The 16,381-nt window shown below is 35.8% G+C and overlaps 1 protein-coding gene across 8 annotated transcripts in view; it reads left to right on the plus strand.

Annotated features, from left to right (window-relative positions):
- Positions 1–16,381, plus strand: part of KLF12 (KLF transcription factor 12) — a 437,715-nt gene that overhangs the window by 131,961 nt on the left and 289,373 nt on the right. For all 8 annotated transcript variants that reach the window (XR_013763670.1, XM_079138936.1, XM_079138931.1 and 5 more), the window contains one exon: positions 8,457–8,520. Coding sequence is in view for 7 of the 8 variants with exons in the window: in XM_079138936.1 (XP_078995062.1) it covers positions 8,488–8,520 (33 nt within the window). In the remaining variant the exon portion in view is untranslated. The remainder of the gene's footprint in view (positions 1–8,456; positions 8,521–16,381) is intronic.

Raw genomic sequence — 16,381 nt, forward strand, 5'->3', positions numbered from 1 at the left:
TTAGCATATGTACTATAAATCCTTTTATGGAAGACAACTGAACACCTAAGACAGTAGAGGTTAGACTTTCAGAATTATTATTCATTTCAGACAAATTTCCTTTCTGTATTAGAGTCCCTCTGTCAGTGGGATAGGCTGATGAGTGTAACCATGTTGATTCATAGGACATTCTTGCATATGTGTGTGCATATGTATTCAGACACATTTTCTGTGCATGGTACATATCTACACATGCATGCATGCTTTTTCTCAAAATCAGACTTAAATCTTTTTACCCCCAACTTGCCTGAAATGTCTTTTAGTCCCCCATTTTTCCAGACTGAACTCTGTCTTTTCCTCTTTGAAGCCTGTCTGGTTTTCCTTAACCTCCATTCTATTCTTTCATCAGACTTCCTAGGCTATTCTTAAGGAGGGCATCTTTATATAGGTGGAAGAATATTGGCTTGAATAATAGTTATTTTCATTGTAAAATGTGGATCTCATATCTAATGAACTGGAATAGCTATGTTTTATACATGATTTAACTAGATAATGTATTTAAAAGCACCTAGTCAATGTTAAACATACGGTATCATTCTAAGAGTGGTATGTGTTACTCTTATAATCATTTTGCTTATTTACACTTGATGTTCTTTGTTGAGCATAAGCTTCTTTAAATTGGGTGCTGTGGCATATCATTCTTCATATCCTTCATTCCCACCATATAGGTGATTCATGGATGAATTAACAGAATATATGTACCTTCTAACACACATCACTGTTATAAATAGGTGACTTATCACTTGCAATCAGTTGCTGGAGTATATTGTAGTTGGTTCTCTGAAATTTCAGTATTCAGCTTTTAAATTTTCATTCTCAACAAATATTATTTTTGATTTTCTGGGTGTTTTGTTATGAGAAGCATATGGTTAAGCAACCTATTTGACAACCTATTAACTTGCTCATCATTAGGAAATACTAATTGATTGTTTTGATAGCTAGCTTTGTGGTGGGGACCAGATTATGAGGTATGTAGGATGAAGAATATAATGTCTAAATCCATATGCTGGAGTGATGAGTTTAGGTATTAAAAGCTCTTACTCAGCAAGGCACTCAGCAACCCATAAGATAGTCATTTAAAATATTAAATAATTCCTCATGTTTCTGAATCACTGTCAAAATGTCAGTAAAGCAAATTATTCAGTTCTTTGATCCCTCTTTCAAATTATATTATAAAATCCACATGTCTTGGGTTCAGATGCGTGAAGGGATTGAATATGAAAATACTAAGTATCCTAAAAATACTTTGTCTGATATTTTCTAATTATTGCTAAATATTTTGAGAATGCAAATTCCATTTAAATGTCAGCCATAATTAAGCGTGTGCCATTTGTTTTTCTACTCAGGTTTTACAGTTTGATGGAATGTTTTCCCCATGATTTAATAAATATTTGTTTTATTTCACATGAATTTATTCAAAAGTGAATAAGAACAACATATTTTAATCAACTGTTGTTGTGATGGACTAGAAAATAAATTTATTCCCTGAGCAAATTGTTTACTGTGCATTCGAATGGATTTATCTTGCTTAGCTTTGGCAGATTAAGTATACAAGGTAACAATTAATAGGAAAGCCAAATATGTATACTGCATACTGAGTAAGGTGACTTATTTTTCTTCAGTATGTCACAGATTTTCAGTGTGTACAATTTTAAGCTATTTACTCCCTATATATATGGCTATGCTCAGATAACACCCATTGAAGTAAAGTAGTAGAGAAATTCTTAGGTTGTGCAAACTAAGCATTTTTCATTGATAACCAAGTATATGTTTGATTGATTTTCATTTGGTTTCAAAAGTTTAAGTTTGATTTTTTTAATGCATGAATCTCACAACCATGTTTCACTTATGTATGGTGTTGGGAAGTGAACTGGAGAGAAATGCATACTGAGTACCCTACTGTTCCCTCCCCTCCCACTGGCCTCTTAAAAAACCCCAAGATTTTAACATCTTTAGCTTGATAGTTAAAAAACATCCTGATAAATGAGGTTGAAAAAAGATGTCAGTGTTCTTCATCTGGCAGTGCAAAATTTGTGTGTGGTCAGTCCTTTTGGCAGCAGGTACTGAAACGTGGTACTCATGGACTTTCATGCAAGCACAAATAGCACATGCTAATATTTTGTTGCAAACTGAATCACATAAATTAGACATACAAAAGCAAATTTAATCATCTTGTCAGTCCTTTGCAGTACTAATCAGATTTTTTGACTATGCAATCCCAATAAAATGGCAGTTATACTTGGCTATAAGCAGAGCATAAATTACTTTTCAAACTGTTATACTGAGCACAATATATGTAAAAGAAATGCTTAATTCATTTGCTATGGTTACTTTCTTTTAAAGGTTTATTTGTTCTCCGGGTGTATAGACTGATGCGGTGAAATGGGATGGAAGTTGAAAACAGATTAAGAGTAATTTCCATGTCATTGTGCTTTGGCTTTACCTCCTCCTTTTGAAAATGGACTGTTTATTCATCCAACTTTGTTCTGAAGTTGACTGCTCCAGCTTTCAGGCATACCTTACTCCAAGTACGACCTTAATTCTTTTTTTTTTTTTTTTTTGTTTAATTATCAGTTTTTTTTTTAATAGTGAAGAATTCCTAGATGAAAGTCTATATATTTTTTGAAATCGTAAAACTGGAAATAGAGAAGGACAGTTTAGAAATGGAAAAATTTCAATTGATTGATTTGTAGTTGGAATTCCAAGGGGATCATTATTGAATATGGGTTACTCTTCTTTTTCTTTTTTTTTTTTTTGCGGTACTGGGGATCGAACTCAGGGCCTTGTGATTGCAAGGCAAGCACTCTACCAGCTGAGCTATCTCCCCAGCCCCATGAATATGGGTTACTAATGACCTTTGAATTTCTTTTCTCCTAATTCTGTTAGCTCTTACACCTTTGAATTCTCTTAATGGATGAATCATAAACAATGCACTAAGAGATCGTATCCTATTTCTTCTGTATCCCCAAGGCCTTCCTTTAAAAAATACACAATCATGGTCGAAGGTCATATAGGTCATATTAGAAAGTGGAACTTTTGTGTAAGATAGGGCATAATTCTCAGGAAAGTTTATGTGGAAGAGGTGTTTGTGCATGTAGGGAGTGGGGATGGGACTGACATTTATTGAATACTTAGTAAGGGCCATATAGTCTGGTGTACACATTATAGCCATCATTTTTCAGTATTTCTAACTTGGAAAAAAAGGGAAGGTTTATGGTGTCAGTTTAATAAATGAGGAGAAGGAGACATGTAGAAGTGTTAAAGCTGATATTCATCCTGTATGGCTTTCATACCTGGACCTTCCCATGGTGACACTTGGTCTTCTATAGGTGGAGGGAAGCTTGCCATTCATTTGTTCATGTGAAATCCTGAAGTTTGTTGCTACCTGGATTGCCTGGTGAGCTAAAGGAGAGGGGACAGAATTTTGTGCATAGGATTTTATCTAAAGGAATAGTTGGAATGTTAGAAAGAAGTAGGTATGCAATTATAAAATATATCCAGGTAATCATCTGTATTGAAGTTTTTTGACACAGAGTATAGTACCTAAAATGGAAAAAAAAAAAATCATTTCTTATCGTGAGAGGCATCCCTATCATACAGACAGAACTTGCTGATTACCTATGGCCTGAGATAAAAAATATCTGAACAGTAGTTTGCTTCTCTATAGAGAATGACATGTGTCTAGTGGAAATCCACATGTGCTGTACATGTTCAGAAGAAGGGTCACCTGTCACTTAGCAACAGGCATTCTGCTTTGTGTCTTTAGCTTCTCTTCATTTCAAGTCAAAATAACTGTGAAAACATAGCACTTAGATTTGCATGTATCTCCAGAAATATTTAGATTAACCTTCAAATATTTTTAGTTCCAAGATAACTCACTGTGACAAATGAAACAGAAATAGCTTTAAATGAAAAAAAAAAAAAAAATCAACTTACTTTGTAGAAATCTTGGTACTAAAAGCAAGGCAAACTTGGACCTGTTATATAATATCCCAGACACGCATGCACAAAGCCTGCCCGCCCAGCTCTCTCTTCTGCTTTTAAATCTACGATAACTGAATAGATCTATATATTAACCTTTATTACTTGATTTTTTTCTTCTTTTTATCAGTACTGAAAAATACAGAATCACAACTAATGAAGCAGTGATTTGTAAACCTGAATCTAGAAGGGAGAATTCCACATGGGATTGCTGTACCAGCAACAGAATTCAATTTACTTGAAACAGAACAACTAAATTACCTTCAGGCAGAGAGTGGAAATACCTTGAATAGTCAGATGTCTATAAACACATCTAAAATGTGTTTCTCTATCTCCATTTAAGATACATAAAGGGATTTCTAGAGGAACCTGCAACAAGTGTACTTTTGGTCCTGAAGTATTTAAATGTATGAAACACTAACTTTTAAAGCTTGAGAACCTAATAGATCATTTAAGGTGGGACAAAGAGTAAGCGATGGGCTGGAGCTGTAGCTCAGTGGTGGAGCGCTTGCCTGGCAGGTGCAATGAACTGGGTTCGATCCTCAGTACCGCATATAAATAAATAAAATAAATAAAGGTATTGTGTCCATCTACAACAATAACAACAACAACAACAAAAAGAGAGTGATTTGGTCCTGTAAAATTTTTCACATAATGTTTGTGCTCGTGAGGTAATTACTCCAAAGTAACTCCTTATTTTGAAAAGTGAATAACATCCACTTTCATTATGGCCAAGGTCATTTCTGTTGTTTAGGATGTATTGTCTTTGAATTCTGAAGGAAGCTGGGTGATCATATGTGAGAATTTTAAGAATGGGAAAAAGAGAAAGTGAAGAACTTAGAAAATCATTCTCTATTGCTTGTAACTACCAAAGAGAAACAGGTGTATGTGAAATTATTCCGCTCTCCTCCAAAACATGAGCATTTAAAATGGTTCTAGGTTTTGTTTAGAAGCAAATTTTAATTTTTTTGCAAAATGCAAGTTTATACCTTTTTTATATCTCATGTTTTTGATGTTGAAATAAGAGATGAATCCTTTGCTCTCTTTAACCTAATGACAATTGAGAATAGCTTTAGAAACCAGGAAAGTGAGTCCCACAACCGTATGTGATTGGATTTTTGGTGAGGACACTGGCCTTTAAAATGCCCGTGCCTTGGGAATATTCACTGGAAAATTTTAGAAACCCTTTTGGCAAAGCTAAGTACATTTAGCTGGAAAATTGATGAGACATTAACCGTTATTGGAAATGTACCATTTTCCTATTTTATGTTATGGTTTGATTTCAATAGAGATTTGGAATTTAACCCCAAGGCCCCATAGCAAGAATAAAATTAGATATTTATCTGTTCTATCATGTGGACTCCATTTAGGGAAATCTTATTTGTTTTTCTTTCCCTGTTCAGTGCCTCAACCATTAAAGAGTGACAATTCTTAACGTGTTTGGTGCTTAAGATTTTGCAGATTGTCACATAGATATTACTTCCTTTGGGGTAGACTGGGGAGACAGGCAGGAATTATTACTATCCCTGCTTCTATAGATAAGAACGTGAGGCTTAATGGCTCTTCAACTTGTTTGAGGTCACGTAGCTGGTAGATGATAGAGATGAGCTAGGGACAGGTCTCACCTCTACACTGTCTTCATTTTCTTACCTTCGTTAGTGCCACTTCAAGTATGGTGTGGTGAGAAAAGAGCAAGAGATGGGGTTTGAAAATTCTTTTTGGAATTTGAATTGGATAGAAAGTGAAAATTAGCCCCCACTTTAACACATTTGAACTGGAGGTAACTGGAAGGCTAGATGGTAAGGTAAACCATGAAGGGCCACGCACTAAGACTTTGAACTAAAATAGCAGTTTCACAAGGATCCTGACATCATCTAATTTGTTACGTTGAGTACAAAATACACCTCTGATCAGTTTCATCATCGTCAGGTAGATCTTGTTCTCAACTCTCAGAACTGCTTTCAGAACAAATGATCACATTAGGATTTTTTTTTGAAGCCTAAAATGCTGTAAAAATTTGTGATATTGTGCTATGTATAGTTAACATAATCTAATGTTTGTTTTAGCCTGCAGATTGTACCTGAAAATACTGATTATATAATTACAGCCTAAATTCCTTGGGTAAAATATATTCTCATAATTAATGTAAAAGTGAGTTTTCTCTGATTTTTTTCCTCTTTTTTTCATTATCACCTTCATTCATTCTCTGCCATTTATTAGTCTACTAAAATTTGCCAGGCTCTCGGCTGTATATTGTGGAAGATGGGAGTAGCACTGTGGTGACCCTTCTTTCTAGGAAGCATATGCATTGGTGGGATGAGGGCGCCTGACTGAGAGTGGTGATTGGCTCTATATTGAGCCTTCCTGGTCTGATCCCTTTCCTGATCAGTGCAGTGTCCACGTCTGTCCAGAGGGGACGTCTTCTTTGGTTGTACAAAGTATCAGCAAAACGAGCAGGGGTCCTGGTTTATACAAGATTTACATGAATGAATGTTTAAGTGTTAATGAAAATCACACCGCTTTATACAGAAATTACAGAATTTCTATAATAGAGTATTTAGAAATTTGAATAAAGCATCAATGCATTTAAAATCATGAAAAAATAATGATGGTACCCATTATTCCTTGGCATCTAAGAGGGAACTGGTTCCAGGAAACCCCTCTGAATACCAAATCTGAAAATACCTAAGTTTTTTTTAATATGAAATAAGATTTTATGATGTTTGTGTATAACCTATGCATATTCTCCTGTGTACTTTGAATAACCTCTGGATTACTTATACTAATACCATGTAAATATGTTATGTTGCATTGGCTTAGGGGAAAATGGTAAGAAAAAAGTCTGTATACATTCAGTGCACATGCAATATTTTTGTTTGAATATCTTCAATCTATGGTTGGTTGAATCAGTAGGTGTGGAATCTGGCTATGTAGGGCTGGCTGCATATTAAAATATGAAAAAATATTTACAGAATCCCATTTTGAAGTGTAATGAGCCAGAGAGTAAAATGGAAGTCAATTTTGAAGTACCGTGTACATTTTTGCAAGAAATTGGAACTGATTGGGTTAGATGTATTTTCAAGTCTACAAGGGGCAAGACATGTTTGATGAGAACAAGAGTATCTTAGATGACTTTTAAAGTATTTCAAAGAAAATCCTTATTGTGGTTTCATAATGTAAAATAGAAGAATTACACTCAATTACAAGAGATTTCTAGTCACTGTAATATTAAAATTTTGGTTTGCTTTTTAAGCAGCATTTCTAGTAATAAAAGTTACAGTACATCTTAGGGGATATGTTTTGAGATGGATTGGGTAGGAGAGGTTGACTTAAAACTCAAATAAAATTAAAGGCCAGATTGCTTCACAGGCGGACCCCATGGAACATGTGAAGTCCGCTGCATTTCACCTACAGCCTCTGAGTCAGTGAGTCCTTGTTCTGTCCAAATGTATGGGAACATACACAGGAAACCAGGCTTTTCCCTGCAGTACGTGGACGTTGGCACAGAATAGGTGCTGCGAAGAATTCCAAGGCGTGTCCCCTCTTGAGTGTAATTCCAAACCAAAAAAAAAGAGGCAACTGTGCCTAATAAGCCAGCTCAACTGAATGCCAAAGAAAATTTGCCTCATGAAATGGAAATTTTGAAGCAAGTTACATAAGGCTGAGCAAGTAAATAGGAGGACTTGTAAGATATGTCCAAATGGGGCAAATGGTTTATTGTAATCTGAGTACTTCAGCCCAGTAATATTTAATTACATTTGGTGAAATCCAAGTGGACTTGGAGATTAGGGACCTTTTTGTAAGTCACATAAATATTTGTTTTAATTTCAATTTTTAAGAAATGATGTATGTGAACTTAATACGGTTTTTAAAAAGTGACTGGATATTGGCCACTATGGGGCCTCCCAAATGTATTCATATCAATTATTCTGCTCATCCATATTGATCGTGAAGATTAAAATGATCATTTCCTTAGTAAATCAACATTTTAAAAACATTAAAACGGTTGCTAAGAGTAATGGAGTGGAATGCTCCAACTCAAGTGTGAGTTCTCTTTCACGTAGTAAATTCACACATAAGCCAGATTCTGGCATTTTCTACTCAGCCTTCTCTCTCTCTGTTGCCTCCTTTCCTTTAACACCCTTCCCAGTCTTTGTCTAGGACTTTTCATCTTGTGCTCTGGATATCGTCATCCTGTCAGAGCTGTTCTCATCCTTGCTTCCTTTTTTCCCCTCCACTTTGCCATTCGTGTGGCTCTTGGAAAACAAGAAAAATAACTAAAGACTTCCTCAACTTTTGTTTGCATGTGTTATTCCATAACCATGAGTTTAAGCAACTAGGATGAAGGTGTATTTTTTCCCTCTCTGTTGTAGAGAAATATTATCGACTTGTAGAACTCATTCTCACTGTATCTTTCTCTGTGCTTTTCTTGGCAGGATCAATGTGACTCTGGAAACAAATGGATGAATGAATATCCATATGAAGAGGAAAACAATAAAGGTTGGTTAATCACACTATATAATTGCATTGAAAATATTATTCTCTTGAGCATTATATTTGGGCCATTATTCCTATAAGAGCATTTCCTTGTCTGATTGAATGAGATGAAGGTCAATACTGTACACACATGTTTACCTGTAAGATATAATTTTCCTTTATAACCCCTTAAACATAAAGACAAGTATAAGGAAGCCACCTATTTTTGTGCATGTGTAGCTATCATTCTTTTCAGACCTAAGGTCGTATTTTAAACATCAACTTTCAAATCAATATTAAAACCTGGAAGACCACTTGATGACAGCTGATCACTGAGATAGATTTTGTGTGATATACATCAGTTTCTATAAGCCTAATCCTAAAACCACCACTGTGTGGTGCCGATTGCTGTCTTCTTTGCCCCTGAAGCCTCTGCCTTCTTTGGGGAAGTGGGGTCATGATGAAAAGTTTTAACTTTTGTTTCCCACAGACAAATACAGTGTGACTTGGAGAAAGGAAAAACCCTGTGAATTTTCCTGTGAATTTTGCCAGCTGTAGGCAAATGGTGGGCATTGTTTTATTTGTGCTAGTTAGTTGAACTTTTCTTATATTTCTTACTGGTTTTAATATAAGAATCATAGGTAAAACTAAGGAAATTACAGTTTATTAAACTATTTCTACTTCCTAAATAAAGCTTTTATACTGAACAGATCTGCCATAGAGGTGTGTACCTCATAACTCTTCATATGGCTACACAACATATAATTTCATGTTTTCCTTCCCTCATTATTCTTAGTACTTTCAAAAAAATAAACGTATGTCATGCTATGTCTTTTTCTGTCAGCCCACTTTCATGGATACTTACAAATGATTTTCCACCTAAAATCTCCAAACCTCACTGCTCAAATTTTCCTTTCTAGTATTTGTATCTGCAAAGTTTTCAGTGAGGAAGTATTGATTCAGAGATGGTGCAAGGAGAACTTGTGAGGGAATCAAAAATGTCCTTTTACATGACACTCGGTTTTGTCTGTGTGGGTGCATCTGTTTTGTGAGGGCTAACATATCGTGTGCTTTTTTTGTGCGTGGACCATTGATGTACTAGTACATTAACTGGCTGTGTGAAGGTGGGGGAAATGACTGATTTGTATGTGGTGTTTGTCGATTCCTGTGGTGTAAATACCACTACTGTGGGTGACTCCATTGGTTTGCTAGCAGGCTTACTAGAATCCTTAAAATTAACAATTGGCTTTCATGAGCTGAAAATGAGCTAACTCAAACATATCAATGATAATTCTGTTTATACAGTGAAGTTGAATTATGTACTCCTTAAGACAAGTGGGCAAACTTAGAAAAGTTAAATTTTCCTTCATCTTTATATAAACATGGAAATGTTCTTCAGTCATTATCATTCAAAATTTACTTAGCTCTCCTTATGTATGATGTTTATATAGTATTATACTGATTTCATTCAATTGTCATTAGATTTTTATGTTTTAAGTGAATCACAGTTAAATTGTAAATTTATAAATGTTGGTCATGTCATTGTTCTCTAACTGATTTTTTGATAACAACTGAAGATGATGGCAGAGAGACTCATCATGTTACTACTTAGCCTGAGGATAAACTGAAAATATTTAGATTTCAGTTTGGCTATAATATATGTGATTCATTCTAAACTATCCTGTCTCATAGTTCATCATTCATGAGTTCAGAATCTTCATTGGGGAAGGAACAGTTAGTATTTCATGTAATGTATTTGTCCCATTGGATTTTTTTTTTTCTTTCTATTTTTTCATAGTTTTGGTCCACATTTTTAGTTATATATACATATAGATCCCTAAGAAGATAAAATACATTGGGGCTTGTTTTTAAGTCTGTTTCAGTCTGCTGCTGTTAGTTTTAAGAACGTCTGATTCAGGGAGAAAATGGCAGATTTTGAAAATTTGGTTTCTGTATTTTAAGTATATTGAACTTGTCACTATTAAGATGTTTAAAAAAATGTCATCAGTGAAAGCAATGCTACACAACCTGCATAAGTGAAAAGGGATTCAAATGTGACTCTTGAAACTCTTCTGTGCATTTCCAGTTTGCTATTGATGATGAAATCTTGCCAAGAGACACAGAATATCATGTTGTGCTTTTTCTGCTTAGTTTCTAAAATGTAAATAGCCTACTTGGGATTTATAAAATTTCTCTCATGTCCATGAGTCTTACTTCCAGGAGTAGTCTTCATCTGTCCTTTCATTAAAAATCATACACTCTCATTAAGTTCTTTCTTCACTGAATTTCATGGCACTTGAATTTATCTCTTTACTGCCTGCCATTAGAAAACATAAAAAAATTTAGAAAAAATAAAGATTCCAGTCCTTCTCATGAACATCAGCATAAACCCCAGTGTGTATACTCCTTAATGTAGTTCAGCAGTTATTTGTGAATGTGGTGGCTTTTGGGGGACCTGGCTGCTTGCTTGGCTTCCTTGATTTTTCAGCCATTTTATATATTCACTCAGTGATCCTCAGCAGCTGGCTTAGAGCAGATGTTCAAAGCATACACATGCATATACATCAGACCAGTTTATCAGAGTTCACATTAAAACTTTTGCCCTGTAACTATGTCTGATGAGCAGCTGCTTAAGTCACCCAGCATCAGCAGTAGGGTGACTTTTACTTTTGCATTTGGAAACCAAGAGGACAATAGCAAACCTTTCCAAAAGTGGTTTCATTCCACACAAAAAGGGATTTTTTCCTATTAAAGGGTACATATAGCGAAGTGACTTTAAATTTCTTTTCCATGAAGTTCCAAGGCTAGCTCCTCATTCAGAATAGAGGGATGGCATGAGTAGCAGTCCAACTTTCCTCAGTTTTCAACTACGTAGCTATACATGCTCAGAAGACCACTGTGCACATAAATGAAATGTGCTGCCACGTGCTGTGCAGAGCCACTGCCTGGGCGGTGAATGTGGGATTAGAGAAAGTCAGGTCTTGGCTCTGCAGTTACGTCTTGTGATCTTGTGCCCACGACTTCTCCTTTGTGAATTTTAAATTTCTCATTTGCAAAATGGAACTATAACACCCATCTGAACTATTTTAAGGGTTGTTTGGCAGGTGGAAGCAAAAAGGATATAGTTGTGAAAATGATACACAGCTGTAGGGTCCTAAAGGAGTGCATGGTATTGGTGTCACTATCCCGTAATGTGTCATGGGTCAGATTCATGCCATTCTGTGATTTCATCTCAAAGACAAACATTTTCAGAATCGGAATCACCTACCAAGATCACAGTCTGTGATGCACGTGGTGTATGACCCCTGTCCATAGAGTTGGTTGGCTGTTTAAGCATTATGGTGAATACTCCTTGGCATTTCTTACTTCATGTAGCATTCATCCTGTTTCCAAGCATATTTAATTATATTGAAAGTTCTGTAGATTTGATAATGACACAAACTAGTAGGTACATAACAGTGTTTACTAAAATATTCTGAATTAGGTCACTTCAACTTTGGGTACTCATTTATCTTGTCTGGAAAATGAGAACAAAATGATACACAGGGATTTGAAAAAGATTATAGAATTATTGAAGTTGAATAGCTTTATCATGTGAGAAGATGATGCATTGCCCATTTTAAGAACTTTGAAGCATGCAAACCCCATCTCTGCACTGCTCACCTTGCTTAACATTTAGTGAACTTCAGTTGCAGCAGCTCTGTGTGTATAAATACAAGTATTCAGAGATGTTTTTATAAAAGTAGGATCATATTTACACTTTGTATTTCCATAAAAAGAGGACCGTATGTGTTTCAAATGAAAAATGTATTTTTCAGTTGATTCCAGTGCAATGGAAGAACTAGAAATTGAACTTAAACGGAAGAAATTACTAATTTCACATTAATGTCCTTTTACTCTAGTTAGACTCTAAAGAGCTGAGAGAGAGAATATCTTTGAGTCCTGGTAATTTTGTTTTGAAATGACTGAATGAACCAGCAATTTTCTTTTTCTTTTACTTTTTTTTTCTTTTTGCTATGAATGATGGGAAAATTAATGCCATTTCTAAATAAATGCCCTTTTCTCCCTTCTTGTTTTACTGTTCTTTAAAGAAACATTAGCATTTGTTTTCTATTCTTCACTGTTATCAGAGCTGTTCAGTCTTGACATTCCCTCAGTAGGATGGAGATGGGGCTGCGTGGTCTGGCCTCTGGTGCTTCTGAAGGTTGAAGCAGACCCCTCTGACCACTTGGTCTTGTTTGCTTCTGTGTCCAGGGCGTCCGTGAACTATTTTTTATTGACCTAACAACTCGATAACTTTATTGATTGTGTCTGTGTTTATCACTTTTTCTTGGATGTTGCCCTTAAATTCTGAGAAGAATCAGTTTTTATGTCAAAAGATTTAAAAATTATATTTAAGGTACACATTCTATCCTCTTAGGAAAGTGTGAAAATACACATAATGTTTCTCATTTTTCTATATCGATAGTCTTTATCTTCAACATTAAGCACAAAGTTTTATTACTTCCCATTGAACATTTTTTCATACTATGTTTTCAGTCATAGTCCTTATTATTTTTTTGTTCCCCAAATGGCATGTCATCTCCATAGTATTTCAGAGCTTTTTTCATATCTTCTAGGTGTATCTTCTATTTTATTATTTTCCTGAACCTGTATTTGGACCTCTTTCTTGAACTTTTTTTTTTTTAAGTAAGTTCAATTTGTCTTTTTTTCTTTTCTTTTTTTTTCTGTTTGCTTGGGTGATTCCTTCTGCGATGTTTGTTCTGCCCTGGCTTTTGCTTGCATTTCTCTCTTGCTTTGATATTTGCTGCTTTTACAGACAGCTCCCCTGTGGCTTCTCCCTGATTGCTACCCATCTGTACATGGGGCTAATATTTGCAAAGTACTGTGTAAGCAGAGGCACCAGTGGTTTGGTATGAGCTAGATGTATTCAATTCTTTGATATGAGTTTGTTATTTCATATACTATCTAAATGAAGATGTCATTTCCAAAGTCTTCCCTCCATTTCCATGTGTAGCTGAGTTCCTTAAGACCAGTGACCCTGTCATCTTTCCTGTGCTGTTCCTGGTAGACACCCTTGGTGGAGGAGCCAGACTCTGTAAAATGCTGTGTCTGTTTGTTTAGCACCACTTTCTCTGATAAGATATCAGTCTGTATTCACTTGATCATACCAGTCGCCTGTTCTAACCAAAGGGTCACTAGATGGGCCTTTCAGAGCTGTGATTTATACTTTCAGGAAGTTCTGTGTTTTGCTCAAGGTCTGAGGAGTGGTGTGTTAGTTCTCCTCATTTCACAAAATTTAACAGATACATCTTGATTGGCAGATTGGGTTTGTGAACTTTTTTTTTTTTTTTTAACTTTCACTAGAAAAAATGGACATTTCAAAATATGCCTTATAAATTTTCAGTGTGTTTTAAAGTTTTAAAGAAAGGGTACAAAATGCCTTTACATTGCTGTCTTTAATGTGTTCTTTAAAATGCACTTAAGGGTCACATTCTATTGTGACTATAAACGTGGCTGTGAACTTGGACTGCTGGTGTCCGTCCTGGTTCCTGCCCAGGCTTAACCTTTCCTCTGTGTCTCAGTTGCCATGTCTGTGGTATGGGATGCTGGTAACAATAGTGCTTGCTCTTAAATTATTAGGTCAATTTTATTGACCTAACAACTCGATAACTTTATTGATTGTGTCTGTGTTTATCACTTTTTCTTGGATTTTGCCTTAAATTCTGAGAAGAATCAGTTTTTATGTCAAAAGATTTAAAAATTATATTTAAGGTACACATTCTATCCTCTTAGGAAGTGTGAAAATACACATAATGTTTCTCATTTTTCTATATCGATAGTCTTTATCTTCAACATTAAGCACAAAGTTTTATTACTTCCATTGTGAAGGTTCTATGAGAAAACGTACTTCCCTGGCATGTGCCTAAGTTTCCCAGCAGCTCAGGAGGCTGAGGCAGGAGCATCACTTGAGCCCAGGAGTTGGAGATCAACCTGGGCAGCAACAAAGTGAGTCCATGCCTTTAAACAAAAAGAAAAAGAAAAAAAAAAAAGGCAAAGGAAGAAAAGTGCTGAAGCATGGCTATTGCCAGTTGTTATGAGTACTCATTGAAAGTAGCCATTTCTTCTTTTTTTAAGTCAAGTTATGTTTGGAGTGTGGTTAGTTTGGCTTTAGGAGAATTGGCCACCCACTTCAGTTTTTGTGTATTTTCTTCCCTTTTTTTTTTAAAGAATGTGCTTGGAGAGGGGGTACCAGCTCTCCTACTCATATGTCAGCTTCTGAACTTGGAGCCTGACTAGGGATTTCAAAATTGTCACACTTTATGTTGATAAGGAATGGATACATTTGAATTTCTGTTGGAGGAGATAACATGCTTGAAGACACTGGATATACCACGGAAGTTGGCAAATGTTATTCGTTCATTCACAGAATGTGGTTAACTCTTGTCCTGTGGCATGATTGAAATAATCAGCCATATATTTAACATATGTTTATTATTTTTAAGACACTGAGCTACAAAGACAAATTGTATTTGGATCCCTCTCTCAAGACTTCATTGTCCCAGGGCCAGGCACACACTGTATTACAGTTTGATGTGATTAGTGCTATAATCTATTTAACAAATCCTTGGGAGTTGGGGTGTGGGTTTTTCATGACTGCACCTGTGGAACCACCTTTTGAGCGAGGATTTGAATGGTTTTTGACGTTGACTGGAAGAAATAGGAGCAACCAAAAGGTTACATTAAGAATTTTTCAAAAAACAAAAAAACAAAAAAAAAACCTCTACACCAAGAATACAAATAATCCAATCAACAAATGGGCTAAGGAAATGAACAGACACTTCACAGAAGATGTATAAGCAACCAACAGATATATGAAAAAATGTTCAACATCTCTAGTAATAACAGAAATGCAAATCAAAACTACCCTAAGATTCCATCTCACCCTAATTAGAATGGTGATTATCAAGAACACAAACAACTATAGGTGTTGACGAGGATGTGGGCAAAAAGGTACACTCATACCTTGCTGGTGGGGTTGCAAATTAGTGCAGCCACCCTGGAGAGCAGTGTGGAGATTCCTCAGAAAGCTTGGAATGGAACCACAATTTGACCCAGCTATCCCACTCCTTGGCCTATACCCAAAGGACTTAAAATCAGCATACTACAGAGATACAGCCACATCAATGTTCATAGCTGCTCAATTCACAATAGCCAGATTGTGGAACCAACCTAGATGCCCTTCAATTGATGGATGGATACACACACACACACACACACACACACACACATGGAATATTACTCAGCCATAAAGAATAATAAAATTATGACATTTGCAGGCAAATGGATGAAATTGGAGACTATCATGCTAAGTGAGATAAGCCAATCTCAAAAAACCAAAGGACAAATGATCTCACTGATAAGCGGATGATGACATATAATGGGGGATGGGAGGGGGGCAAGAATGGAGGAAGGACTGTATAGAGGGAAAGGAGGGGTGGGGGGAAAGGAAAAAATAACTGAATGAATCAAACACTATTACCCTATGTAAATGTATGATTACACAATTGGTATGCCTTTACTTCATGTACACCCAGAGAAACAAGATGTATCCAATTTGTTTACAATAAAAATAAATTTTAAAAAAATTCTTTTTTTCAGGGGGCTAGGGTTGTGGCTCAGTGATAGAGCACTTAGCCTAGCATGTGTGAGGCACTGGGTTCAATTCTCAGAGCCACATATAAATAAATGAATAAAATAAAACTCCATCAACATCTAAAAATATATTTTAAGAAAAAATTATTAGGACTGGGCAGGGGTGGTGCACTTCTGTAATCTCAGCGGCTTGGTAGGCTGAGGCAGGAAGATCGTGAGTTCAAAGCCA

The sequence above is a fragment of the Sciurus vulgaris genome (genome assembly GCF_902686455.1).
Source record: "Sciurus vulgaris genome assembly, chromosome: 4".
NCBI classification, from domain to species: Eukaryota; Metazoa; Chordata; class Mammalia; order Rodentia; family Sciuridae; genus Sciurus; species Sciurus vulgaris.